This window comes from Parambassis ranga, chromosome 2 (genome assembly GCF_900634625.1).
Source record: "Parambassis ranga chromosome 2, fParRan2.1, whole genome shotgun sequence".
Taxonomy (NCBI): domain Eukaryota; kingdom Metazoa; phylum Chordata; class Actinopteri; family Ambassidae; genus Parambassis; species Parambassis ranga.
The window spans coordinates 8,391,180-8,418,078 of record NC_041023.1 but is presented as its reverse complement, the minus strand read 5'-3'; the positions used below and the strand labels follow the sequence as shown (position 1 = coordinate 8,418,078).

The window sequence follows — 26,899 nt, the reverse complement described above, 5'->3', positions numbered from 1 at the left end:
GGCAAACATCAAGTGATTGACAAGTGCAAATTGATTCCTCTCTGCACCGAAATAACCTCCATCAGCATGTCAGAGACTCGGCACGTCATCCTGAAGGTTCAAAGTTTTGTTTAGGGGGGGATGTGACTCCTTATTTAGATCCTCGTTATCGTAGGTTAGACAGCGATTCTTTTTACATTTAATTGCTGCACACAACACACCTGCTGTGATTGTTGGTTTATTTTGCTCAGTCTCCACAGAGCTCCTATTCCAGTATTGTCAGAGTTGTTTCTGATTGAAAAGTCTTGGGAACTCTTCTCGGCTCACTGAACACAAATCATCAGGAGAGTCGGATGCTAGATGTGAAATAAGCTTGATGTTTCTCACGCAGACCTGAAGCAGTGTTTAAGCCCTGATCTGTAAATAAGTCTTGTGGGCCTCATGTGCTCGTTCATGCGAGGGTCTTTTTAAGGCTTTTGGGCGGTCCCTCTTCTCTTTTTCCTGTTCCGGAAAGGTGCCCCCAGGTGTAGCGAAGAGCCCCCGATGGAAGCTTTGGTGAAGTCTGCGTCTGCACAGACTTTAGTTTTAACTACCTGCAGTGGATGTGAATGTGAATGAGGATAATGAAAGTATGAAATATAATTTAAAAAGCATTTTCAAAGGCACACTATGGGGTTCTTGTCCTCTAGATGTGCTACAGAGCAGTTGTTTTTATGAGTCAGTCCTTTTTACATGCACATGGGGTTAGTAATTTAGCAAAATGTAGCTCTGCAAGTAGTTCTTGTCAATCATTTCATTTGCTTCACTCCCCTAGGCAAGAGTACAGACCACAGCTAAAGGGTTAGCATGCTAACTTAAGTGAATATCTCTGCAACACAGACTGTAGAGCCTGTACTCAGAGAAATCAGAGCAGAAGGATATTGTTTTTAGTGTCTGACCAGGAGGAGGTCAGCACAAGCAGACAGTCAGCATCTTCTCCAACAACTCACTGTGTTAGTGTTAGTCAGCAAGTCTGTGTTTCAGTTGGCTGTTTGTGTTAAGATGAGAGCGTATGGTGTCCATGCCAGAGGGAAAAACCACGAGCATGCAGAGAGAATCAAGCTGCTTCCTGGTCCACTCACAAATTGGCCGAATGACTCGCTGGTGTTTCCTGAATACTGAATGTTTCATTTAGCGTAGAGGAGAAAATGAAGAGGTTCAGATGTGAAATCAGCCCTCAGGACATCATTCAGAGAGTAACAGAATCAAATATTCATGGCGGCTGTCGACAAATTGACTAATCATTTGGCAGCAAATGAGATCACTTTCATCCTGCAGGTCACCCCGACTGAAGATGTCCACATCTCGGTCATTTCCGTTATATTAATCCAAAACACAGCACCTTTAAACTTGACCTGGAAACCTGAACATTCCTCTCACAGTTTGGAACATTAGTTAGAAGTTGACTGATAGCTTTAACCCAGTTAGTCTAGTCTAGACAAGACCGGCAATGGAGGTCCCAGTACGAGAAAATAAACTGACTGGAAACCAGTAGTGTTTGTGGAGGAAACTCAGATGACTTTCTATAACTGCTCATTGACCACAGTGTGACCTGATATTAGTGTTTAATGGGCAACTATAGGCCATTAACACATTTTTATTCTTTGTGTGTTTGTAGCCTCTGATGCCTCGGAGCAGCAGTTTTGGATCAGTCAGCTCCAAGCATGCGCCAGACGTCACTCTGACAGCAGTGCCAAGGTAACACACTCACACACACACACGCACACACACACACGCACTCGCACACACACAGTAACAGAGTTGTAAACATGACCCCGGTCCAAGCTCTTGGCATCTGTTCCTCTGGAAGATAAGTGAGCGGAAACCCGTGACATTTTCCTGGAGATTCCTGTCCCCTTGTGCATCTGTTTCTTAGTGCAAGTTTTCCATTTCTGTTAGCTGAGGTCAGGTTCCAGAGCCATTTGCCTCTTCGTCAAAGCAGGTGAAAACCCCTCTGTGCCTTAAGGAAGTCCTGCTCTCTGTCGTTCTGTTCTGCTTTTAATCTGCTGCTGACAGACTTCTTGCTTCTCTTTTTTTATTTTAAATGACATAAACTCCCCTGGGTCTCATTTAACAAACCGCCTAGAGTCTTCTGTCATTTTCATCTTCTTGACCTGCTAAAACTTCTGAAGTCTTGCAGTAGCACGCTGTTGGTGCAGCTCGCCCCTGTGCTCAGTGAAAACATCCAGTAATAGGAGATTTTCTTGTCAAACTCCTCTTGCTCGTCTAATTCGAGAATATTTCTGGCACTTCCATTGACATAAGGCTTGACGAGTATCACAGTCCTGCTGCTTCATTTGAGGATGCATGTCCCCTTCGTATCTGTGTGGGCTTATTCCTGACAGATTACTGCATGGGGTGTGGTATAACTACCTTTAACCACAACCAGTCTTTCTTTTAAAATATGGATTTCATGGCTTAATATTTGGGCTTGTGCATTTTTGGCGTTTAGTGTCTGCCTTAAAGGATTACTTGGTGTATATGTGTGTGTGTGTCTCTTGCTGTATCTCTGTGGGGAGAATCCCCCCACTCGCCTGATCCAGTGGAGAATGAGGCTTGTTATAGTGCTCCTTCTGGAGCTCCACTGCCGGCGGTGACAGTGTGGAAATCAGCAGCGCATGAACGAGAGGAATAATCCAAACTTTATTATTTCTTCTGCAAACTTTTGGTATTAAAGTTAGGTTAGTACATGAAGTTGGGACTGGAACATCGAATGCATAATCTAATGCAATTTAATATAGCAGGTCTGCTGTGAATTTGATCCTGACTGAATATATATATATATGTTGGAAGATATTATTGGCTTCACACACACACACACATTGAATGTAAAGCAGGAAACTCTCAGCACTGTTTGCAGCACATAGAGCGGGGTAAACATCACAGCAGTGGTACAATCAAAATGTCTCAAACTGTAAGTTCTAATTAGAAACAGATGCATTCAAGTGACCTGATATTTTCCCATGTGTGTGTTTTGTCCCAGGTGAGGAAGCTGAAGGGCTCAGATGAACACCTGAGTGTGGACAGAGCAGGCGGAGGCCAGGATGTGCTGGTGAGTCAGCGACACACAGTTATGTCTGTCTTGTACTTCATCATGTGTCTTTTAGAACAATTAAATCCTGCAGCCTCATTATGCTGCCTCATTGCCGCCACGTTTAGTTAACACGTAGCTGCTGCACAGCTGGAGTTTGGGGCGGGGAGTACAATTACTCTGCTCAGCCATGATGAGAAAAGCAATCAAAAGATGAGAGAAAATTGGATAAGAGAGAAAAAGTGTGAGGAGCAAGCGGTTCGTCCCTCTCTCTACTTCTGCCCCGTGGAGCTGAGTGGCCGTTTTGTTCCTGCTCGGTGACTGTGGAGCATTTCACGGCAGCTGTTATTACTGTTCCCACTGCTGTGGTCTAATCCTTCCCTGAGCCGCACTGTATGCTTCTCAGATCGTTATCGCAGCTACTCTGGTGACGAGGCCGGAGGCTCAGCTACATCTCTGATAACGGACCTTTGTGACAGGAAAGGTGCAGCAGGATTTATTATGTACAGCAATTCATTTTCTTTATGAGATAATAAAGAAAGAAAATAAACAAGAGCAGTCAGGTACATGTGTATCCTCTTTTTTAGTATATTTATAAGGAGAAAATGAGTAGGTTTTAGTTAGAGGTCACTATGAGCTATCAAAATGTATGAAAATTCAATATGTCAGGAAGCCCTTGGGGCTTGAAGATGACCTCTGATCCATTTATGTGGTCAGAGGGCAAATGTTGTGACCCATGACTCAATAATGCATCAAGTAATTTTGACAAAATATCACACTGATGTCTCAGAGGGTAAAAAAGATGAGCTTTTGGTGGCAGGTTTCCTTTCAGTCCTCCTAAAGTGTGAAGTCCTGACACTCACTCTTACACTGTAATCAGCGTTTATGCACTTAAATAAATCGAAGCAGATATAAAAGCTACTTTTCACAACATATTTGATTTCCATTAAATAGCAATGAATGGAAACGGAGCTCTGTGGCTGAGATGGGAAGGAGATGGAGGTGTACTATAAACAAAAATGAGTCAGACCTGCAGCTGGTATACCCATGTGACCACTGTGTCATTTTAATGCTTTCCTTTAGCAGGCTAAAGTTAGATGTTAGTGGGTTTTAGTGCAATTTTTGTCCACTTTAAAAAACGCTAAAAGTCTAAATGAAATGGTCTCAGGATAAACTATTACTTCATTTAAAACTGTGGTAAAATGTTTCATCTACTTTATGCAAAAAATGTCACACGCATATTGTCATATTGTAAAAAGAAAGACTGTAAACAAACCGTTTGCACTGTAACACTCATGCTTGCTGGAAACAAAGCAATAACTCTTAAATAAATGAGCAGACACTCTTATCTCTGTTGGGGAGTTTGACCTTGTTCCTTGCGGTGCCACCGATTTATCAGAGGTCACAGCTGGTGGAGTCAGCAAGCCCGGTTTCCTCTTTCCAGCCACAGCTGAGCCGCCGCTGTGGTTGCTGTGGTGTGTCCTGCTTTCAGACTGTGTCACAGATAAAACCAGCGAAGCCATTTATAAAAATAAGAGCGAAAGTGAAAAGGTATCACCGTGTATTAGACTTTAGGCTGGATGAATATTGCTTTTCTATTAGAGTAGACTGCACAGAAAGATTGGGAAATTTTCAAAATAATGGAATTGCCGGAGCTGAATTAGACTGTGTTCTAATAGCCAGTTTAGGTCCCTCAGACCCGTTTTACATTCACTTGAACCTTCTCCCATTACATGCACAGCGTCCATTCATCATGCAGCGGTCTGACCTGTAGTTGCTCTCTGTCCAAGGACAGCTGAATGTAACTTTACACCTGAACATCTCTGATAGAAAATAATCTGTATGGCCGATGTGCTGTGTGTTTTCTGAGCTCACTGCTGCAGAGCCAGAGCACAGCAAGCTTTGTCAAGCTGATTAGCAGGCTGATAAACTGGCCAGTCGCTGTTTTGTTTTTAACAACATGTGCACACAGCAGCAGCAGCAGCTTCTGACAGAAAGGATCAAACTGAGGACTTTGAATCACAGTGGTAAAGTTGTTTCTGCCTGAGTGAAGGAGCCATGCGCAGATGATAATAAAAAATAAGGAGAGAATGTCACAGTTAAGCCTGTTTGCTACATATTACCTTCTGTTGATAACTGTGAGAGTACCTGTGTGCAGGTATTGAACTATTTTAAACCCTTCTGTCAAAGATTACTATGGAATATAATTAGCGTTGCTCCCTGAGGTGCAGAAAGTGACAGATCAGCCGCTGACCGTTGTACAGTCTACCCACGCTTGCCTCACGCTGGATCAAGTCCGCCCACGTCCAGAGACCAGCAGAGCACCTGTGAGAAGCAGCAGGCGTCAGGATTTTTTAAACCCCTGAACAGGAAGTGTACTGCAATGCCTGTTAAATTACCACAGGTGCACTCACGTACAGACTTTTTCACAAATTGGGCTAAATTTAAAAGTGAGAGAGAGACGTTTGCTCATCCAGCTTTTAATACTTCGCCTGTGTATTTGTCCACCTGCTGTGCGTTTTTGAATTTTCTCGCTTCTTTCGGTTCCACCTTATTGAAACGCTTGGGGCCCTGTGCCAGTTTTGGAGGACGTGTCTATCTGTTCACACTCCAGAAATGCTGTCTCTGTTCTGCTTACTCACGGCTCGTGGCTTAGGCCTGCACAATACAACAGTGTTCTCTCCTGTAAGCTGATTATTTTCTGTTAAAATGATTACACAATGAGCGACCTACTATTACTCCCTCTATTTAGTGTTTTGGATGCATCTAATCACAAGGAAAATATTCTCACAGACATATTAATGTTATTTCTTTTCAGTTTTGTTGCTTTTGTGTTTGTTATGTAAGCGAAGCATTTATCCTCTTAGGTTATTATATGTTACTGTGACAGGTTAGTCATGGGTTTGACCTCTTGCTTCCCTGCAGAGTGAGCAGCATAGCTTCAAAACGAAGGCCATTTTTTCCCCCTCTCCCAGCGAGCTGTTTATTTGATCTATTTTATTTCCACCGCTGCAGTGGCCACAGACCTCTGTGCTCTACTCAGGGATAAATATCCGGTGCCCTGTCTCTCTTTCTCTGTGGTGCAGTAAACTAAAAGACAGAACAGAGAGAGAGAGAGAGAGGATGGTCTGACATAGTTGCCAGTGTGAGAAGAGGTCAGCGAGCTGAAGAGACAAGAGTCACAGAGGGGAAGGGAAGGAGGCATCACCATGACAGATGTGATGCGACCTTAGCTTCGGCTTGGAGAGAAACAAAACAACAAAAGGATGATTCTGTCGTTACATGACTCATTCGTGGCACCTTTTAATTTGATTGTGTCAGGATGAGAAGCAACAGGTTAACTTTGAGTTAATTTTTAAAGTTATTTAACAGCGACTTGAAGACACTTTAGGTGTTCTTTTTAAGGTAGAACATTCTCTTTTACTATTAACCTAGTGTTAGCCCTGCATAACTCTCAAACACACAGATACAAGCATTTTGGTTCCCTGAGGAGGATGTACTGCTTTGCTCTGTGGTCTCTTTGTGGATATTAGCAAATTAGCACAGAATAAAGGTCTGTTTTTAAAGGAAATGGTTAAATAAAGGCTGCTTTGGGATACTGCTGCTGTGTTAAGGCTCTATAAAGAGCTGCAAGCAGAAGCCTAAACATCAACTTGTTGGTGTTTTGCCCAAAATGATATAACATAAAACCAATTCATCTAAAAAAGTGTACGTACGGAGGACGTCAGCTAAGTGCTGGTCCGTCCTGATGACCCACATATAGCCCGAGTGCCCTTGTTGGTTTGGATCATCAGTGCATGATGCTGCCAGGTGTGAACAGGACCTAATACCTAACATAAACCTTCAGGTTTGTGTGGGTCATGTGAGAGTGATTAGCACTGCTACCTCACAGCAAGATGGTTCCTGGTTCCGGTTCCTGGGTCTGCGCTGTTCTCCCTATGTCTGTGTGGGTTTTTTTTTCACAGCAGGTTCAGAAATGGATGGATGAAAACAGGATTACAGAGAAGGAGAAGTGGATTTTGCCAAAAATAGTTACCTGCTGCAGACGGCATGTGACTGTAACTCTCCTCTCTGTCAAAGAAAGTCAAAGAGCCTCATAAACATAAAAGCTCCTCTAATCTGCACAAATCTAATATGTAACTTTTTCTATTTGAGGAACAGAGCTCCATGATTCCTCAGAGGACCTTGTTAGCAAGATAATTTTCTAAAAGCATTCTTTATATTTTCTCATTCTGTTTTCCTGATGTGTTTTAAATTCTCTCTCTCTCTCTCCCCCCTCAGGGCTCTTCGTCCTCGGGTCGGACCCGTAGCTTCTCCCTCCTGCCTCACCTCACCCCGTCTTCATCCCCGGGTTCCCAGAGGCACCTGAGCCACACGGCCTCGCCCAGCAACATCGTCACCATCACACACCACAAATCTCCAGCTGCAGCTCGACGGGCCAAAACTCAGTATCCAGGACGGCTGCTGGAGGTTAAAGAGGTGAGTGAGGATGCAGGCAGGGTGTCAAAGCAGTGCCATTAACATTTTGGAATGTTCTTGCCTGTTAAGAGATAAAAAGGTTAATGTACAAGTTAATGTACAAGTTTGAACTTACTTTAGTTCATCATAGTTGTAGCCAAACACTTTGTCCCTCTATCCCATAGAGAACTGGGACACCATAAACTGAATGAACATGTTTTCAGAGACAAACAAAGGTTTGATCCACACAGAGCTGTCTTCAGAGCCTTTGCACTGCTCTCAGGTGGGACACTGGTGCAGTGAGTTCAGCAGATATTTCTGGCAGCTCTGACACTGCCTGCAGAATGCTCGCTCCTCACTGTAAGTTCAGCTTTGTTGGCATTTTTATTGTATATATCAATACTGATTTACATGGCGGGTGACAGAGGGGAGAGCTGTTGAGGAATCAGGGTCAAAGTGGAGAAAAGAAACAGCCCCCTCATCAATACAGAGCACACAATACTGGGCGGCTAACGTCTGAATGTGCAGTATAAGTGTGTAAAGTACATTAAACAGTTTTATTATTATTTCCACAAGAGTTTGCAAACACTTGTCAGCTCATTTAAAATCTCTCCACTTGAAATTTCCTATCAGTTTTGCCTTAGTTTGAACCTCATTAATTTCCTCTGCCTCAGTCACCAGACATGTCACTTCTGGTTACCTCTTCTTCCTCATCTGCCACATCTCCATACAGCAAGAGAGTCTTTCACTCTTATCTTCTAAGAGAATGTTTTTTCCCTCCTCCCTTCTTAATAGGCTGTCGGTGGTTATTTTATAGTGATTAATTGCCAGAGATTAGGCCTGAAGTTGGGTTTGTGAAGCGAAGATGATTAAGACATGATGAAGACATGATTGTACTCCTGGCTGGCAAACTATGGAGCCATTAGCTTTTGTTTAAAACCTAAATGTTGTCTTTTAAATGGTTGCCAGGCAGCTGTGCATCTGGCCGCTGAATTATGGAGATAAGATGACTTAGCGGTGAAGGAGGAGGGATCATTGTGGACAAGGAGAGACAAGAGGCTGTCTAAATGTAAAACACTCCTGTCCATGTAAAGTGTTGGTTCAGAGGAGAAAAATAGAAGCTGATGGGGGAAGGAGTTATGTCAGCCATCATGGAAAATGCTGAAGAGCTTATTTACACAAGGATACATAGCTACATCACCATTGCAATCCTAAAGCATGACACACTTTCTTGATTAATTTTTAAATGTCTGCTTTATTAACAAGAACTCAACAAAACAAAGGTGGTGCTGCTTTTAGTGCTGACCAATCAGAGCAGCCTTGGTCAGCTTGGTCATTACACGTCCCCCCCAATGCCTCTGTGGGTTTTCTCTAGGTACTCCGGCGTTACAGACAGAATTAATTGGGGACTCAGACTTGGCTGTAGGTGTGAGTGTGACCTGGTGAGCTGTCCAGGGCGTACACTACCTCTCACCCGCTGACAGCTGGGATAGTCTCCAGCCCCTCTGTGACCCTGTATCACAGGAAAAAGTGGATGGTTAGACTTTGTACATGAAAAATGATATAAATCACAAGTATTGACTTTTCATCAGCCCCGTCAAATATACAGCGCAGTCTATTGTCTGCCTGGCCCTAGATGATTGGATTGGGTTCTAGTCATTAGTTTTATCTGATAATCAGTCCACAACAGATGAGCCAATGAACAATAGTGTAAAAAGAACAAGCTGGATCCTGTTAATATGCAGCTTTTTTCCATTGTTTTGGCTGCAAGCTGTTCTTCTTCTTCTTTAGATGTCGTTGTTTGGGCACTTTTAGCTGTTAGAGTCCGACCTTGTTGTTCAGCTGAAGGTTACAGTGATTGGAGGACGGTCTCTCACCTGTAGATATGTGATCCTCGCTGCAGAACAACAAAGCAAAGCAGATTGGGACAAAGCAGATTTGTGTGGAGCCTTCCAAACATAAGAAACGTACCTGCCTAATAAGCTGTCGTGTGATTGAAACCTCACAGCGGGATCTGAGCACCTTGCTCTGCGGTGCCGCCTCACTGGGGAGTAGAAACATTAGCTAAACTGTTTACTGAAAACTTCCTCTTCATGTGAGACTGATGATGAATCAGTATTCTATGCTCAGCTCTTTTCTTTCAAGCCATTTCTTGCTGGTTGGGGACCTGGCTGGCTTCAAGTTGTTAAATTCCCCATTCAGATGCACCATGCTGTGTGTGTGTGTGCTGAGAATATCTTCTTCAAAATGATTTCACTCTACGACAGAAAGGAGCAACCAGTGAGCAGTGTGAGTGGAGAAGCATTTTCTAACCTCTCAGGAGAGTGTGTCTTCTCAGGTGAACCTGGGACAGTTTGACTAAATACCTAGCAGATGGTGTGATCGTTAGGCAAAACAAACACTTCTCTGTCTGCGTTTTCTCCACAGACGGAGAAAACAAGGCCCCCTGTGAGGTGTGATTCATCTGCATATTTTTTGGGAGGTGTTGCTGTTTCTTGTGACCTGATTCATATTTGCCATCATCTAGCTCCATCTCTCTTTCCTCCCATCTTCTCGTCATTTGTGGTTTTCCTTTATTCATTTATTCCTTCCTTTATTCACAACAGGCCAATAAAATTGTCTGACCGGTCTGGCAGAGATAGAGGCCGGAGGATGCCGGAGGAAGTCGACAGTAAAGGAGCCTGCTTACGCTTTGATTTATACTCGACTGTACTCAGCGGAGAGCAGAAAGCTGCTGCGTGCTGATTACATCATGGATTTATGATCAAACAGCAGCATCGGGGATGTTTTGTTGTACTTTTTTCTGCTCTCTGTGGCTGATAACATTCATAAACATCATTGTGTTGCTTTTTGTGAGATGGTTGCACCGCTCTGCCTCAGCTGAAAGCGCTCTTTTACACCTCAGTGAATCTTCACATGATCTCCCTCCTCAGCTCGGCCCAGTCGATGCCCCACCAACACTCACTGAACCATCCTAACAGCAGGCAGGAAGTGCAGAGATGCAGCATGAACCCAGCAGCACAGGGAGATTATTTAAACCCAGGCTTTATTTTCCTCCTTCCATCTGTTTAAATCTAAATGATTTTTATTCTCAATTGTTTTCAGTTTCCTGAATGCATTCTGTATTGGCATGCAATGTAGACTGAAGATCTGACCCCCTTAGTTCTGTCTTCACTGAGAGGCAGCACCAGTATATTGGTGAAGTCTTGTTTCGAATGTTGAGGCCATTTTGATGCTGTCACTTCCCATCTGTCTGTCTGTCCGTGCATGCGTCTGTCTCCTTAGTGGGTGTGTGACGGTAAGAGTCAGACCACATATCCGTCTCTCCATAGCCAGCTTGTCACAGCCGGCTGATGTGGACTCATCAAACACCTCAGCTCTCAGTGCAGCAGCACCACTGGGCACTCACACTGCCGCGGCAGAGCTGGATCATTGGGGTTAGGCTATTTCTGGAAACATCACTGGTCCTGTTTGTGTGTCTGTGTGTGGAACTGCCATTACTGTAAGGCTGCAGCCTCGCTGACTTGTCTGCTACAGTTATTTAATGTTCCTTTATGTTTATGTCTCACCTGCTTATTCAATTCAGTTATATTTATATTGCGTATTTTTACAATTAGAATTGTCTCAAGCTGCTTTACAGAGCCTGAACTCCCTTTTACAAGCAACATACATAACAGAACAAACATGGCAGGTTGTTGATGCAAGCTGAAAATACTGTGTTTATATTATAGTGGATGTATACATCATTAGTTAATAAATAATATAATTGGAACAACCACAGCAGGCCAGCATGCATGTCTGGAGGCAGAGAGAGACCTAGAGAGAGAGCGAGCGAGAGAGAGAGAGAGAGAAAGAATCAGGCTGATGAGAAAAGAGGAGAGGTAAGAGGGTCAGAGGGGATGAGGGAGACAGAGAACTGCTCAGTGCATCATGTTTGTGTCCTCCAACAGTGTAGGCCTGTGGCAGCATAGCTATGCTAAATGTTAGGAAATTATCAGCCCCTATACCTGTGGCTGAGGCCATGTCAACAAGTGACTGTATCTATACCTAACTTCTCTACACACTGCAGTTTAGACTAGAAAGGTTGCAGGTCTGGTCTTAAAGGTGGACGTGGTTCCATAGAATCAGTGCCTGATAGCTAAAGGCTCGTCCTCCCATTCTACTTTGATGAATTCTAGGAACTACCAGTAAGCCTGACTCTGAGATCGGATTAGCTTATAAAGCAAATGAGCTCTCATCTATGTTTTTAACTGTATTCTGAGTGGTTGCATTATTCTTCCTGACCTTATATTGACCTCTTCTTGACACGTGTAATAATAACATGGCCTTTTTCCATGTCCGTGTATAAATATCACATATTTTTTTTTTCTGCTTTTTACTGAGCACCATAAACCTCAGTAAGCTGTGTTATTTCAGTGGTTTTTGAGTTACTTAAGGTTGCATAGCAACACATTTGCTCTCCCAACTTTCGTTGCTACTTGCTACAGACTGCTTTAGCGAAAAATACAGACCCTTAGACAGGCTCTGGATTCTGGCATTATTAGTACTAGTTATTAATATTTACATTCCCTCTTTGTGTTCTGTGCTGAAGCTACAAGTATATTATATAAATGTAACTATATATGACAGAAACTGATCAGATGTAGGAGGACATCATCATTATCATCTCATCTCAACCACAGGCACATGAGCTCAGAATAGAAATAAATCAAACCCTTAATTAAAACAGAAAAGGCGACATTCTGAATTTGATCCCAGCAACATGTTGAGCTTATTTACCGCTGGAAGTATTTGGGAACTGGGACATTTTTTAGTAGCCAGATTTTTTAGTAGCCAGCCAGTAAGCCAGACCCATATATATATATGCATCTTCCGGAGTCTCACCTGGTCCACTGTGATTGGTTGATTAGGCGCACCTGCGCCGGTAATTTTGCAAACTTCTTGTTGACTATACGGAAGCAGTTATAGATGATAAGGAGATTCCAACAATAAGATGAGCTCAACAGTGGAACGACGCAGAAGTTCGAGCGGCTTCGAGGCACCTGCGGGGGCGTTTCATGGTAATAACATTCATATCTAGAATGTAAAAATAAGTTCCCTCTCATACTCTCATAGAAGTAAGCAACAGCTTTTCAATGACTCGTGTGGCGACAGATGTGGCACTGAAGTGTGTGCGGAGGACGAGTGTTTGTGAAGCCATACAATATTAATGAATACAACATTTTCAGGCTGATAAACAACCCAGTTTCATTAGCCCCGAGAGAAGCTTATTACCGCCAGCGAGACTTCGTCTTCTTTTCTTTTGTGATACATTTAGACTGTGGAGATATGAGTCATACAGAGACGAGCTGCGTGTGTCTGAGGGAAACTTCCTGGGTGAAAGGGGTTATGTCTTCATTCTTTCTGTCTTGGAGCAGATGTAGATCAGTTGCTGCCTGTAGTCAAGACTGAGTCTTTGTCTGAGTCATTGTAATCTGAGCATCTAATTCATCCACAGTCTCTGGGTTCATCCTGCTGCTAACAAACCAATGTAAATTCAAGCTGTCTGGTTTAAAGGGTCTGATTTTTTTTTATGAGAATTATCATAAAGCCGACTAGAGGAAGTGGGTTTTTAAATACTGTTGTGATTAGAGCTCACAGGGCGTCTTTGTTTTACTGTGTTTGTCAGGTGATGTCACAGGCAGAGGGCCAACAGAAGACCCTCGTCCACTCCATCGACTCTCTGCCCACCAAAGGTCCGGTCTCCTGCCTGGACCAGGACCTGCTGCTGCTCAAAGCAACATCAGCCGCCACGCTCAGCTGCCTGGGAGAGTGCCTGAACATCCTCCAACAGACTCAGAGCCACAGCCAGGCGCCGCCTCAATCCCAGGCCTCCCAGCGCAACCACGCTGCCCCCTCCGGTGAGTCGGCCGCGGGCCCCATTCCAGTGCTGCTACTGGAGCCCCCAACCCCTCCATCTCCCCTTTCCCCTGTGTCTTTTCAGTCTCCTCCTCCTGAGCCCAGCTCCAGCGGCAAGGCGCAGCTGGGGCAGCTCGACTGTGGCTCTTGTCCTTGCCTCATGGGTACCATGAACTTAAATGTTTGTAGTAAATGTTGTTGACTGTTGCATTTGTGTGTTAAATGTGTTTCATTTCTGTTTCTTTTTTGTCATGGCTATGAGCATTGTTCTGTGATGTTTTCCATTCATTTTTGTGTCTGTCCAATGTCAACAGTCCCTTAAAAAAGTACAAGCATGAATGTGAAGTGTGTATGAAAATGAGTTTTATCGTCAGTATTGTTTACAAAACCCCTAAAAGCATTTTCACAATTTCTTCGTACATGCATGTCGGATTTAAAAATAATAATCAGGGTTTATGTGTGAAAGAGTAAATATAAATAATGACTATGCACTTCTAAATCTCCTCAAAGGATCGAGTCTTTGCCAAAGGAATCCACACTGGTGCCTCAAATGTCAGACCTCTGCCATGTTTAACCCTCTCTGTGCCAGATCACTATGGATCCAATAAAGTTCTTTCAATTTCAACCATTTGCAGCCTGAGGGTGGTTCTATTGGCATAACACCAACGATAAGGATTAGGAAGGCTGAAGGTAGATTAAGAAAAGGTGAAATCCATTAAACGTTGAAATAAGTGAAGAAGGATATCTGTAATCCATTCATGGTGTCCAGGTTAAACAGCACAATAAATGTTTTCTAAGACAGAGGTGTGAAGCTGATGTAAAGAGATATTTTTCCTGTGGCCTGCAGTGTTAGCAGCATCTGCGATAGATGGTTTAGCCTTTAAGATATCATTAGCTTGAAAAACTTTTCAGAAAACATGACCTATTACCTCCAGAAAATCCACAACAACAACATTAGTGATGGCAGCAAAGACAGCATTGTCAATCATGCATTTTGATGTTTAAACAGGTTAAAAACGGCTTCATCAGCATAACTGTAAGCTAACTTTTCTAGCTGTTGGTCTCTATACACCACAGTAAAGAGACTTTTCCTTGCCAAGCTTAGCTCTTCAGCCCGTTGTCATCACTGCGTGGCGTTTGCTGCCCTGCAGGCCAAAGGAAAATTCATTTTTTTGTGGAGTGAATTGTCCCTTTAAAGTCATCCACCACTGCCAAGAGGTTGTGGTTCACCTGCATCTGTGCCTTTGCAGAGGTCGTTTTGAGTTTTTTTTTTTTTTCCCCCTCCTGAGTCCGCCCGTCCTCACAGTTTGTTGGTCTTCTTTTTGCGACAGCAGTCACCCTGCCCTGTACCTGTTCGTCAGACAGGGGGTGGTGTGGAGTGGGACCGCCGGGCCGCAAGTACAAACCTCTTTCCTTCCGCTGCCTGGCTGATAAATCCTGTGGGGATCCAGTTGCTCCCCGCTTCCGGCATGTATCCCCCACACCTCAGTGAGGAGTTGTGTTGTCAGGGTCCTCGGGTCAGCCGAGTGCTGGGTCTTGCGGCTCCCCAGCATATTTGATGTATTGTATATTTTAATATGCAGCTGATAAAGGCTGGCTGGTTGAATGGAATTTTTACGCCCACAAAAAGAAAGCACTGGCATTGCATGGGCAAGATGACTCTTTGGTAGAGCCTAGCATGAGGTTGGACTGAGCTTGGCTCGCACGTTGGTCCCTCCGGGCTCCTGTTGTCATTACAAAACTAGACCAGCTTGTTTGAGTCAGCTCTAAGAGAGTAAACTAAAACCTGCCAGTCACAAACCAGACAGAATATTATCAGCTTATGTCACACAGGATCGTTTCTGCTCACGCTAGCTCTTCTCGGATCCCCCTCCCCTCTCTGCCACTGCCATAAAGAGCTTTAAGCCTGACCCTTCCCTTCTGTCACACTTTTTCCTTTAAGGAAGTAAAAATCCATAAAGGAAATCTTACTCCCTTTGCAGCTTATAATATGAGAACCCTGATTAACCACAAGGAGAAGTGGCATGTCTTATTTTGAAAGGCACCACATGTGGGGTCTGAAATGATGTCACCGCCCAGAAATGGAAGAAAAAGCCATTGGAAACATGTTCTGCATGAGTGTTTGTGTGTCCACTGTTTGATCTGTGACGGCCTTTTGATTCACCTGCATGCCTCGATCCAATGGTCCAAACACCCCCCCCCCCTCCTAGCTCAACGAGAGTCTCTGCTTCTGGTGCTTTACTGTGACATCTCAGAATCTGTAGAGCATAAAAACACATGACATATTTTATTCCCACTGATTCTCAGGAAATTCATTTACCTCATTTACCAGACCACAGCTCGCTCACCTGCAGGTAGAAACAGCTGCTCTCTGCAGGATCACTCACACTCTTCAGGTTACTGTCAGTCAAACTGTCAGTTGACCAAAGTGGAGTTCTGGCCTGAGGGCGCTTTCAGCACATTTTGTGGAGGCAGAGCGGCCTCGGGGCCCAGCAGCCTGTCGACCTGTGTCAGCACAGCTAATGGGCATCAAAGAACAGCCTCTCAGTGCGTTAGACTTTTAAACCAATGTGAGTGTTGGGAGTGGAGGTGAGAATGCTGTCTGCAACTGCTCCATTAGCAGCACTTTGAAATAAGATCTACTCCAACACCGATGTGTGTCTGACGCCTTTAATTCAGGAAGTTTTATAGAGTTAACATGTTTACATTCACAGGATATTAGTCTGAAAAGGGCTTCACAGAAACGCTTGAATCAGCAATCATAATCACGGGATGCGTTTTTCCACTGTCCACTGAAAGTGCCTGTTTTTGCTGTTATCTGATGATGCTGTTTGTGTTTACAGCTAAATAACTGTCTTCCTTCTTCCTCTCTGTCTGCAGCATGAAACTGATCTTAGAAGCTTTTTTCTCCTTAAAAGAAAAAGAGCTTCTATTAATTATGTTATTAAACAAAAGGAAAAAAACAAGCACTTTTAATGGACTGCAAACACCCTAGATGTGTTTGCTGATTATAGCTCTCGAAATACCACATTTATCCCGTAGTGTAGTTTTCACATTGGTCGATTCAAATGTTGACCCTGATAAAGGTGACAGTCCCTCCTCTGTGGGTGAAGGCAGCACAGGCAGGAGTACTTCTAGGTGTCTCTATACCTGCAGAGAGATGAGAGTATGACACAGACTGCACAGGATGTTCATTTCTCATATTTCTGCAGAACGTTTTATCGCTTGTGGCCCAAAGTAAAAAAAAAAGAAAGAAAAAAATCATCCTGCTTGTCAGTTCTGACTGTTTGATCGAGTCGAGCCAGCACAACAAAGATATAACTCTGAACAAATGTTCTATTCAAACAGACACACAGGCACAAACACAACTTTCTTTCTGGCAGTCATGCACTCACCTTCGTATTGAATGTCAGATGTAAGTAGGAGAGATGAGTTTTTGTTAACCCAGGACCAAACTCTAAATCCCAAACACACTCTTCTTCACTCTTGTTAAGTGAAAGCCTGCCGCCGGCTCTGACGCTGCCTTGTCGTCTTTCAGATGGTGTTCCTGTGTGGACTGTACCAAAGTCGCCCTCAGGGGAGCTGTTGAAGAACGGAGGTCTGACTCCTCTACAATCAGCCGAGCCCTCCCCGGCCCTCAGGAAAAGAAGTCTGTCCCATGGTGCTGAGGTGAGAAACATTACATCATATTGTCAATTATCACCTCTGTGTTCTCTCTCTGTCACCTGTCTTACCTGCTGTGACTTGGTCTGGTCTCAGATGTGGGACTGAGGACGCACATCCACTGTTCAGTGCAGGAGAAATGTTTCTGGCACTGCAGACTGGGATTGTTGGATAATTGGGTGGAGCAGGACAGTCATTTGTGTGTGTGTATTGATTGGATTGTGACTGGAAGCACAGTGAGTGTGAGATTCTACCTGTTATTAAAGCAGGAAAATACACAATTTAAAGAAATGTGATCATATCTTTTGCCCATATGTGCACAGATTGTCTAGGCCTGACAGTCCACTTTCCATGATTCAATACAACCGTGAAGCATTGAAATAATGAACTTTGTTTCCTTGAAATCACATAAATATAAAGCATGGATTTGAAAAAATGTGCACGTTTTTGATCAGCAGTCACGTCTTAAATGCTGGATGTCACAGCAAAAAATCCTGAGGAGCCTAAAAAGGCTTTAACTGAATAGTGTGTGCCTTGTGTTTTTTAGATGAAGCTATGAAGCAGATTAAATGTTTACAAGAGTCTGTAAATTGACTTTCCTGCTGTAGTAAAATAAATCAGAAATCCAATCCGAGTGGGAAATGATGCCAGTGTAACAAATTTGACGACGGTGAGGCAGAGAGGACTTCTGCCCTGCTTCCTTTGCTGCTGTTGCCCAGCGAAGCAGGCACTCATCTGTTGTAAGTTTTAACGGAGCTGCTGTCGGATAAGTGGGTCACACAGTGTAGTGGTGGAAGTGAGTCGATCCCAGGAGGGGGGCCGTCATGGAAAAAGGGGGCTGTCTGTCTGTCTGGTCCATCCTGTGTTAGTAACAGGAAACGGAGGCCAGGTGACGTGAAGCGAGCGTCAGGGTGGTGGAGGGAAGCAGCGGCTGGGGGCGAAAACGTGAGGCTCGCTGTAATTAAGTTAAAATGCTCATTAATCAAACATAACAGTATTTCCATAAAAGATCACTTGGCTTGTTGATTTTGTTTCCATGGATACCATGGAAACAGGATGATGGGAGTTCTACCAGTTAGAGCCAGAGTGGGTTTAGTGTTCTAATAGCTGAAACATATTTCCAGCTGTTGGGAGCATCAGCTTTAAATGTTGTATTGTCATATTATTAGATGACTTCAGCACTTTGGCGAACTTAAAGGTGCCAGATTATACTGCTCATTAACACATTTCATGATGTTTATGTTTTATCCCAGGATGAATGACGGATCATTTACAGCTCTGTATCGGTGTTTGTAGCTGTAAAACGAGGCAGAAGAACCAATATGGCTGCCGACAACATGTACATGTTTAAACCAGCTGGTGGGGCTGCCTTTATCCCAGGGAGGATGCCTTTTCTCAGTATTGTGTATTTGGTTTGTTCAGGACTACAGGGATGCCATGCTGTTAGTAGCAGATTAAGATTAATGGTATCATCTGAGCAGCATTTACTGCCACTCATAACTGCCTCTCTGTCAAATGTTGTCAAAAGTCTGTGGTGTTCAGCATTACAAGAAGAGTCAGATCTTGTAACAGTCTGACACTGATTTCAGTCCAACCACACAACAATTTATGGGGTGCGGTGATGGACACTTTACCCTTGATGCGAGCGGTGAATCATCTTTGCTGCCCTAACGCCACGAGGCGGAGATGTAATCTGTCACATTAACGATCATTTTTTATTGACATAGGAGTGTAAAATGGGTAGAGCAGCAGTGCAGTGTCAAACCATTTACAGCTAATTGTCAAGCTGTTCAACATACTTCATGGAGCATAATTAAGAGCAGAGGACAGCTCATAATGGTGATTTGGCTCTGTATTAGGGCAGCTATCATTTGCACTGACATCAATGGCTTTGTCAGGTGGTTAATGACACAAATATGGAGTACTGTACTCTACTCTTGGTGTGCCATGTGAAGTGAAGTCTGAAGAGCAACATGGAGGGAGATGCTGGAGGAAGAGCAGCAACAACTAATACTGCAGACCGTTTTGACATAAAGCCGTGACATTCTGAGGGGAAAATGCTGTTTATACCCCTCATAATGCTATTTTTAACTTTAAGCATACAATGCTTCCCACAAGTCTATTTATGCATGTTTCCAATCAGCTGTTTCACTGCCTGTAGCTTCAAATGCAAATCAGCTATTAGTGCCATGCCCTTAACAGAGAGTGGAAGAGTGGAATTTAGCACTCTCCAATGCAGAAAAGCCACCGTTCACACTGGGGAAAGTTAATCCAGCTAGAGTTTAAGCTGGATACGTTCAGACCTATTTTCAAATTTGTGTCGTTCGTTCTTTTGTTTTTTGTTTTGTTTCAAAGCGCTTTTGTACGTGACCCGGACACTGTCTCTGTGAACTCGGAAGTATGACGTCACTAGTGGGATTCACTAGCCACATTTGCATTCAGACCTGAGCCAATCCGGCTAGATCCACCTCAAAGAGGTCGATTGAAATTAATTTGGATATGTACGGGTTTACGCTGTTCAGAAGTAACAAAGCTACACCATTAGTAATCTGTATTAGTAAACTAACTGGCAGTCATCGTAGTTTACAAGTAAACTCTCTCAGATTACTCAAAAAACCCAGCACCAGAATTAAGGTGGACCGAAGGCACACTCCACAGATTATGCTCCATACTAGCGTATCTCTCATTCCACAGACTTGACCCATTAGATGAGAGTTCATCTGTAATGTAACTACGCTCACTGCCTGAAGGGGGAGACAACAGATCGGCACTGTAGCTTTAATAAAAACATACAGAATATTTGTTTAGCTTATTGTTTTGGTGTTGAGACTGTGGATGGTGCAGATCACACTAGAGTGAGAGGAGACCTTTGGATTGACACTTCCAGCTTGTTAAGTATGGACTGTAAACCTTAAAAAACCCGTACTGTAACACTGTGAGCGGTTGATTGACGTTTTTGCGTCTGCAGAAATATAAACTGTCATCACAAAGAAGAGGTGTCGCCGTCTCTCTGTACTTTTCCAACACGCTGTCACTGCTCTGTAATACCTCGGCTCTGCCCTGCGGCCAGAACCAGGTTTCATTAAAACCTTCAAAGACGCTCTGGCTGCCGTTTGAAGACGAAGGGCAGAGAGAGAGAGAGAGACAGTGATGCAGAGCAGATTGTTCAGACACACTCACACCGATGTTTATTCATCTTTTTTAAGATGAATTTCACATCATTCATCTGAATCCTGGCTGTCAGGGCTGAGCGACAGAGTTTTGTGTCTTGGTGTGAAGGAGAAGGAAAGGTTAAGGGAGGACTTTTGCTTTTTTCGGTCATGGTGATGTTGAGATGATGTACAGACACTGAGAAGATTATTCATCAGATGGGTTAAAAGGTTGGCAGAAGGCTGTGAGGGTGCCATCTTGTGGCAGGGAAACACACTACAGATAGAATGCATAAGGATGATTCTAAACATGACTCCAAGTAACAGAAAGTCTTCTCAAAATGTCTGTGCAGTAAATCTGGAGGCAACATCTTCACCTTCTTGGTTGGTTGTCTTGTGGTCTCACGAGTAAGGAAGACAACACATTAGCCTAGAATAATATAAAAAGGTTTGCACTTTGAATTATGTAGCATGCTGTAGCATTTAATATTCACTCCTGGTGTGCTGCCTGTGCGTGACAGTGAGGAAAATAGAGGAAATGTGCCTCTAGTAGATTTGTGCACCTGCAACAGCTCCAGCAACTCCATCACCTGATATTAGAGTAGTGCATTACTATGATTATGAGATGCTGCTGTTGCAAAGTTAATGACAGACCTTGGGAATCGGAGTACATACGTGTTCTGTTCGGCTTCTATTTTATGCAAATAATTATGTGCTTTCTGATGCTACTTAAAAGCACCTGTATTAAAATGTAAAACACTCTGGATACAAACAGATAATAATACACAACACACTTTATACTCTATATGTATCATTACAACAACCCTTTAATATGGAATAAACTCCTAAAGAAGCTTAGTAGGAACATATTTTCTCTGTTTCCTGCATTTGTGCACACCTATCACCCACTGACAGCTGGAGTAGGCTCCAGGCCTCCCTGACCATGCAGGACAAAGCAGGTTAAGAACATGGATAGATGGCCTACTTTTTTTTTTTTAGCTGAAACACACTTCTTTTCCTATGATGAGTTACAGTTTTCACCAGTAGAGGGCAGCAAAGTCCTCATCTGTGCAAGGACTGAGCACTGACGTGGCACCGGCTGCTCTGTGACTGTAGGCGGGGTCAAAAGAAGAAGAAGTTCACATATTAGTTTAGAGCGCTACATCAGCTCCTCTCTAATTTTACAGTATTAACAGACAACAGCTCCTGTCAGTCTTGGTGTGGAAAACAAAATAATGAGCAGTGAGCTCTGTGCTCTGTTCAGCAGGGGGAAATATCAGCCCATGAGTCACTCTCTGCTCTGTAATCCATTCTTTATTGAACTGCCAGCTTTAGTAGGGGCATCTGAATGTGACACCTGTCTGTACCTTTACTGTAATCACACCACAACATTTACCTTTTATTACTTATCCTATACGTGAAACATAGATCTGACATCTGAAATATAATATAGGATATATTTTTATATCATATTAATATGTGTTACCCACAGCTGTTAAAGCTCATTCCGGTGGCTGTGGGCCTCGCCATCTTGGCAGCTTTTTGTTAATCCGAATGAAGTGTGGCTGCAGTTTTCTAGCAGGCAGTAAACATGTTTATATCTGCTGTAAAGTTGGATCTCTGTAAGGACTGTGTCACTTTGACTATTTGATGAATTGCAGTTTCTGGCGGTTCCGTCTTTGCAGTTGTCCTTGGATAGTGGACGTTTGAATTTTTTTTTTTTTTTTTTTTTTTTTTCAATCAGATCTGCTCTTTCTGTCATCGTTAAATCTAGGAGGTTGCTGCTTGAAGGTCAGACACCCAGACAAAGTTTTATATTATCTTTAGTAAGATGTGTGCGTCTGTGGCTGAGTGAGTGTCTAACCACTGTGTCTCACATCCTGTCATTACAGGCTGCACTGATGAAACTGCTCATTATGATTTATAAATGCAGGGCTCAGACTCGACATATCAGTCCCCATTTTTCTGAAGACGCTGGTGGTCTGATTCCTATCATTCATTCTTGAGACTGTGAATTATTTGCTGCTGCTGTTCTGATGCATCTGGGTCAGCTGACTCCCACATACTGTAATCATCTGCAGCTTGTCTGCTGGTGTCACTTTTCATTCTTCTCTCTAACACTCTGAGCAGAAAACACTGAGCTCATTTACTTGAGCAGTAAATGTATTACAGCCATCGTAAACAGCTTTAAGTGCTTTTAAAGCTGCTAATCAACCCACTACTACAATAATATAGCTTATTAGTAAACAGTATAAACACCCACTTTTATAAGCTGCCACTCTGAGATAAATGCCAACTGGAGACTCAAGCCGGACATCCATAGAAGCTTCGAGCTTTTCAGTAACTCCCTGACATTCAAACCATCCTTGACATTTAACAGAGGAAACACACACACATACTCACATACACGTGTTATTTTAGCAAATAAACCCATCCATTTATTCGAGTATCCTGCCGTCTCAGGCAGCGGTTTATACTCAAATAAAGTGTGAAGCTCACAGCTTAGAAGTTCCACCGTTGTTTGGCTAAATGTCAAACAGCATGGGCAGGAGGTGGTGTTTAGTTATATCAACATGGCTGCCTGAGGTTTTAGTGAGGAAACACACAAGCTTGCGGGTGAAAATGTCAGGTTGATATCACAGAGGTGAGAGGTCAAAAACAGTGATTAGCAGGGAGGAGCAGGATCCTGTAGTGTCACCTAAGAGAGGCAGACACTGTACACAAACACATTTTAGCTTAGCATGCATAAGCTGAAGTAAATATGTGAGTATGATACTGTCTCAGTTTTTTTAAACAAGCAAAGAAAATAAAATGTATGCAGGAGCTTTTGGCTAGACAGAACAAGATATTAAAAGGACCTGCAAACAGAGTTTATTGCCCTCTAGTGGTCACTAAACTAAGCTGCCATGTCACCAGGTTGAAATAAAAATATTATTGTGTATGTTAAAACTTTGCCAAATCCTGATAAACATTGAGGAACCCTTGTTGGTTTGCTTACTAGCATCAGCGCCACACTTGGCACGATCAGAGGTTCATTTTGCTGATAAAGGTTGAGCCTTTTTAGAACCAACCAGTAGCCTTACGGTCTGCGTCCTTCCTTCAACTTCTGTAACAAAGAACACAACACAGATTAGAGTCTGACCAGTTCAAAGTTTACATTTCAATCTCGTTCAACAAACCAAATTTCAAGCCCAACAATCATCCTCACTTGTGTGACAGACTTTAAGTCCAGAGTGAAAACACAGCAGGAAGCACATTTCTAAATTGCTGGAGCTGGGTGGAGGCAAAACATTTCAGCTGAATTTCCTTTGTTTTTTCTGTGGACCATTCCCAGAGGAGGAGAAGGAGGAGAGAGACCCACTTTACTCAGGTCGAGCTAGAAAGACAACACTCATACACCTGCACCATCCTCATGGTGTGTGGAAGTGAAGTCTTGTTGACACCCACACTCTCCCCCTAATGCTGGAGAAGAAGAGGAGACGGTTAAGGAGAAAGATGATGAAATGGAATATAGTGCATGGCAGGAAGAGACGACGGAGGATGAGAGAAATGGATTTAGAAGGCATGATGGAAGAAAAAGTTAGATAATAAAGAGAAAGGCTAACAGACACCCTCGTGATCCTGAAAAAGAGATGGTGGTAATTAAAGAAGGAGAGGTGGAGGTGTAGGAGGAGGGATGTCAGGAGGGAGGAGAGCAGAGGAAAGTGATGAGGAAAAGGAGGAGGAGGAGACAAAAATGGAACGAAGAAGAGAGGGATGACGGGAGGATGTAGAGGGAAACGTCACTGGGACTTTCCCTTAGATTCTTTCCCTCCTCCTCCTCCTCCCTGTTTTTCAGAGTGGGTGGTGGGAGAGGAGAGGAGTGAGACTGAGAGTCACGCAGAGCGGCGCACCACCTTCACTCTCTGTGAAAACAGCCAAGACTCCTTTAAGAAAGCTGCTCACTCAGTCAGCAAATTCAGATGAGGAGGAAGACAGTTTGTTTTTGTCAGAGCTCTTCAGGAGACCCAGATATGGAGAGCTTTTCCGCTGAGAGAACACCTCTGTAATTGGATTTCACGCTGACTGAAGCCTCGTGCAGCCGCTGTCCTGTTTGTGGACCAAAAAGCTTCAGATTCTCTCCGCTGGCTGGTGTTCACCTGAGGCCACTTTGCTGCTTTGTTCCTTTTTCTTGGGAGATGAGGTCCAGTTTCATGCAGGTCAAGCCTGTAGCGACACAACAGTGCAGTGTGAGTGTTAACAAGGTGTTTGTGTGGGATGTGGGGTGAGCAGGGAGGATGCAGCCTGAGGAGTGAGTCAGAGGGCATTTTAGCAGCAAATGTTACTGATCTGAGACGGGAAACATTTCACATCCGGTGCTGTTGTTGACTTTGTGAATTATGGAACAAACTGGAGGGCTGGGTCTGGTCTGGAATGTGTTTAACATCTGTGAAAGTTGTTCAAATGTTGGAATGAAAAAGGTGACATAACTTTTCTCTCTGAGATAATGTAGTGAAGGAAGGAGTGTGTGAGGGGGCAGCTTCTATGTGATGATCCTCTTATTAATGATTGATTAAGATTCACTGTGCGTCAGGAGGATTAAGTAATACTTGAGTATGTCTATTTTCTGCTACATGGAGGATTTGTGGAGACATATTTTACAATGAAGCTGTAAAATGAGTTTTAATATCTAGTACTTTAAGTGAAAGATGTAAACGTATAACTTACATTGTATTGTAGCTTCTTTTAATTTGTTCCCCCAGATTTACCAAAAGTAAATGTCTGTACAAGCCAACAATCTACATGAACGTTCTGACAACAAAATTTATTTTTAAATTTTAAGCACACACTTGGGAGATTCAGCAATTCCCCAGTTAACTCATTTTTGCGATGCTAAATACATTTTTCATTGTATGAAAATAAAAATAAAACTCCAGAATACAAAAATAACTTTGATATAATAAGTAGAACCAGTGAGGATTGTGTGCATCACTCATATTTCTTCATTATCCACTTTTAGAGAGCATTAAGGAGTCTTAGTTAAGTCCACCAGTGTATCCACGTGAGGGTTTTCTGCAGAGATGCTCTGACCTCCTCAGCTTCCTTTCTGTCAGGAGCCTCTTTAATTAGTTAGAACCAGTGAAATCATAACAGACCTCTCTCCCTCCTCCCCCTCTTACACTTCTATATATATCACTCTGCTTGGAGAACCAACCAGCTCCGGGGACTCCTGTACGTGTGTGTTCATGCATGCTCCCCCCTGTGTGCACTTTTGAGAGCGTACTCAGCGAGGGTGTGAGTGGATGTGTGGAGCTGCTGGCATGCGTGCGTGGAATGAAATATTCAGGTGACAGGCAGGCACTCTGGTCCTGGACCATCTCTCCCGTTTTTTTTTTTTCCTCTGCACTTCTGCTGAGTTCAGATTTCCTGCAGCTGCAGCCTCATTTAGGTATCTAGAAGTTGGAAACAGAGCGTGTATGTACTGTATGTATGGTTGTGCACATACACATATATAAATAGAGCAGGAGAGGCGGTGCAGAGAGTTGTTGTTGCCCACAGGCTCCCGAGCACTTTCTGCATTATACATCAGCCCCCCTTTCTTGTGTTTTCTTCTTCCTTCCTGCACAAGTCGCTGCAGGAGATATCAAAGGCGCTTCTTTAACCTCGACTGGATCCGTTTCCAGTTGAGTGATAGAACACAAACGAAGGACACAACTTCTGTTTCGCTTTGTCCAGCACAGGCGCTGTGAAGGTCAAAGCTTCAGGCTGCAGAAATGGTGAAAAGTAAAGGAAAAATTTAACATAACATTCACATGTGGCTGATTAATAATCCTGGTCAGAAAATGTACTTTTCTAATAAATCCTGTGAGGAGAACAAAAACAAAACACTGGATTAATCCCACTATGGCTGAAGGGGTAATGAGTGTGATTAATATAGCTAGTGTTTACATAGCACTGTACAATCCTGTGCTAGTGTTAGTAAGTGCATCTAAGTCATCATGGTAGCTAAGAAAGTCACACAATCTGAACCATATGTGGTTCAGGTCAGAGGACGGTAACAATATTGAGCAGCACTAACATTTGTAAACGTTTGTTATTTGCTAATTGAATTTTTGGTATTATTCAAAGCATTGTAATGATCGACCAACATGCTAATTCAACCTTTCAAAAGGTCCTCGGTGTCTCTGCCGAGTTTCCTTTTCAGCGATTTGTTGGTATGATTATTTGAAGTGAGCTTCTGTTAGGCTGTGTTAGGTGCCTGGTATTCTTTTGAAAGCTCTTTTCAAACTGTTTCCTTGGGTGACTTTCCAGATGGTTCTGTGGAACAAACCATCTGGCGTGTCAGGTTAATTGGCTGCAGCTCTCAAGATGAAAGGATACACAATTTACTATAAACTACACTGTGTGTGTGTCCACAAACAGAGTACAGATTTTGAACATTATTGAATTACAGAGGTGTGTTTTTGTTTTTTTTTGTTTTGATTTTTCATAGCACCACCATGGGCTGGAAGACATCAGCCCCACTGAGGAGGTGACAGACACAGAGGACAATGAGGAGGAAGACTTGGGTGTCCTGGACGACCAACGGAGCATCATCCTACACCTGCTCTCCCAGCTCAAACTGGGCATGGACCTCACACGGGTGAGAAGTCCTTTGACTCTACAAGAAAGAAGACACAGTCAAAAAATACAAAAATATAGT

The 26,899-nt window shown here is 43.3% G+C and overlaps 1 protein-coding gene across 1 annotated transcript in view; it reads left to right on the top strand.

Annotated features, from left to right (window-relative positions):
• The window catches only part of osbpl10a (oxysterol binding protein-like 10a), a 43,574-nt gene that overhangs the window by 12,024 nt on the left and 4,651 nt on the right, over window positions 1–26,899 (top strand). The window contains exons 3-8 of the mRNA XM_028400219.1: window positions 1,637–1,716; window positions 3,002–3,070; window positions 7,331–7,528; window positions 13,176–13,407; window positions 16,944–17,074; window positions 26,690–26,839. Of these exons, the coding sequence (XP_028256020.1) occupies window positions 1,637–1,716; window positions 3,002–3,070; window positions 7,331–7,528; window positions 13,176–13,407; window positions 16,944–17,074; window positions 26,690–26,839 (860 nt within the window). The remainder of the gene's footprint in view (window positions 1–1,636; window positions 1,717–3,001; window positions 3,071–7,330; window positions 7,529–13,175; window positions 13,408–16,943; window positions 17,075–26,689; window positions 26,840–26,899) is intronic.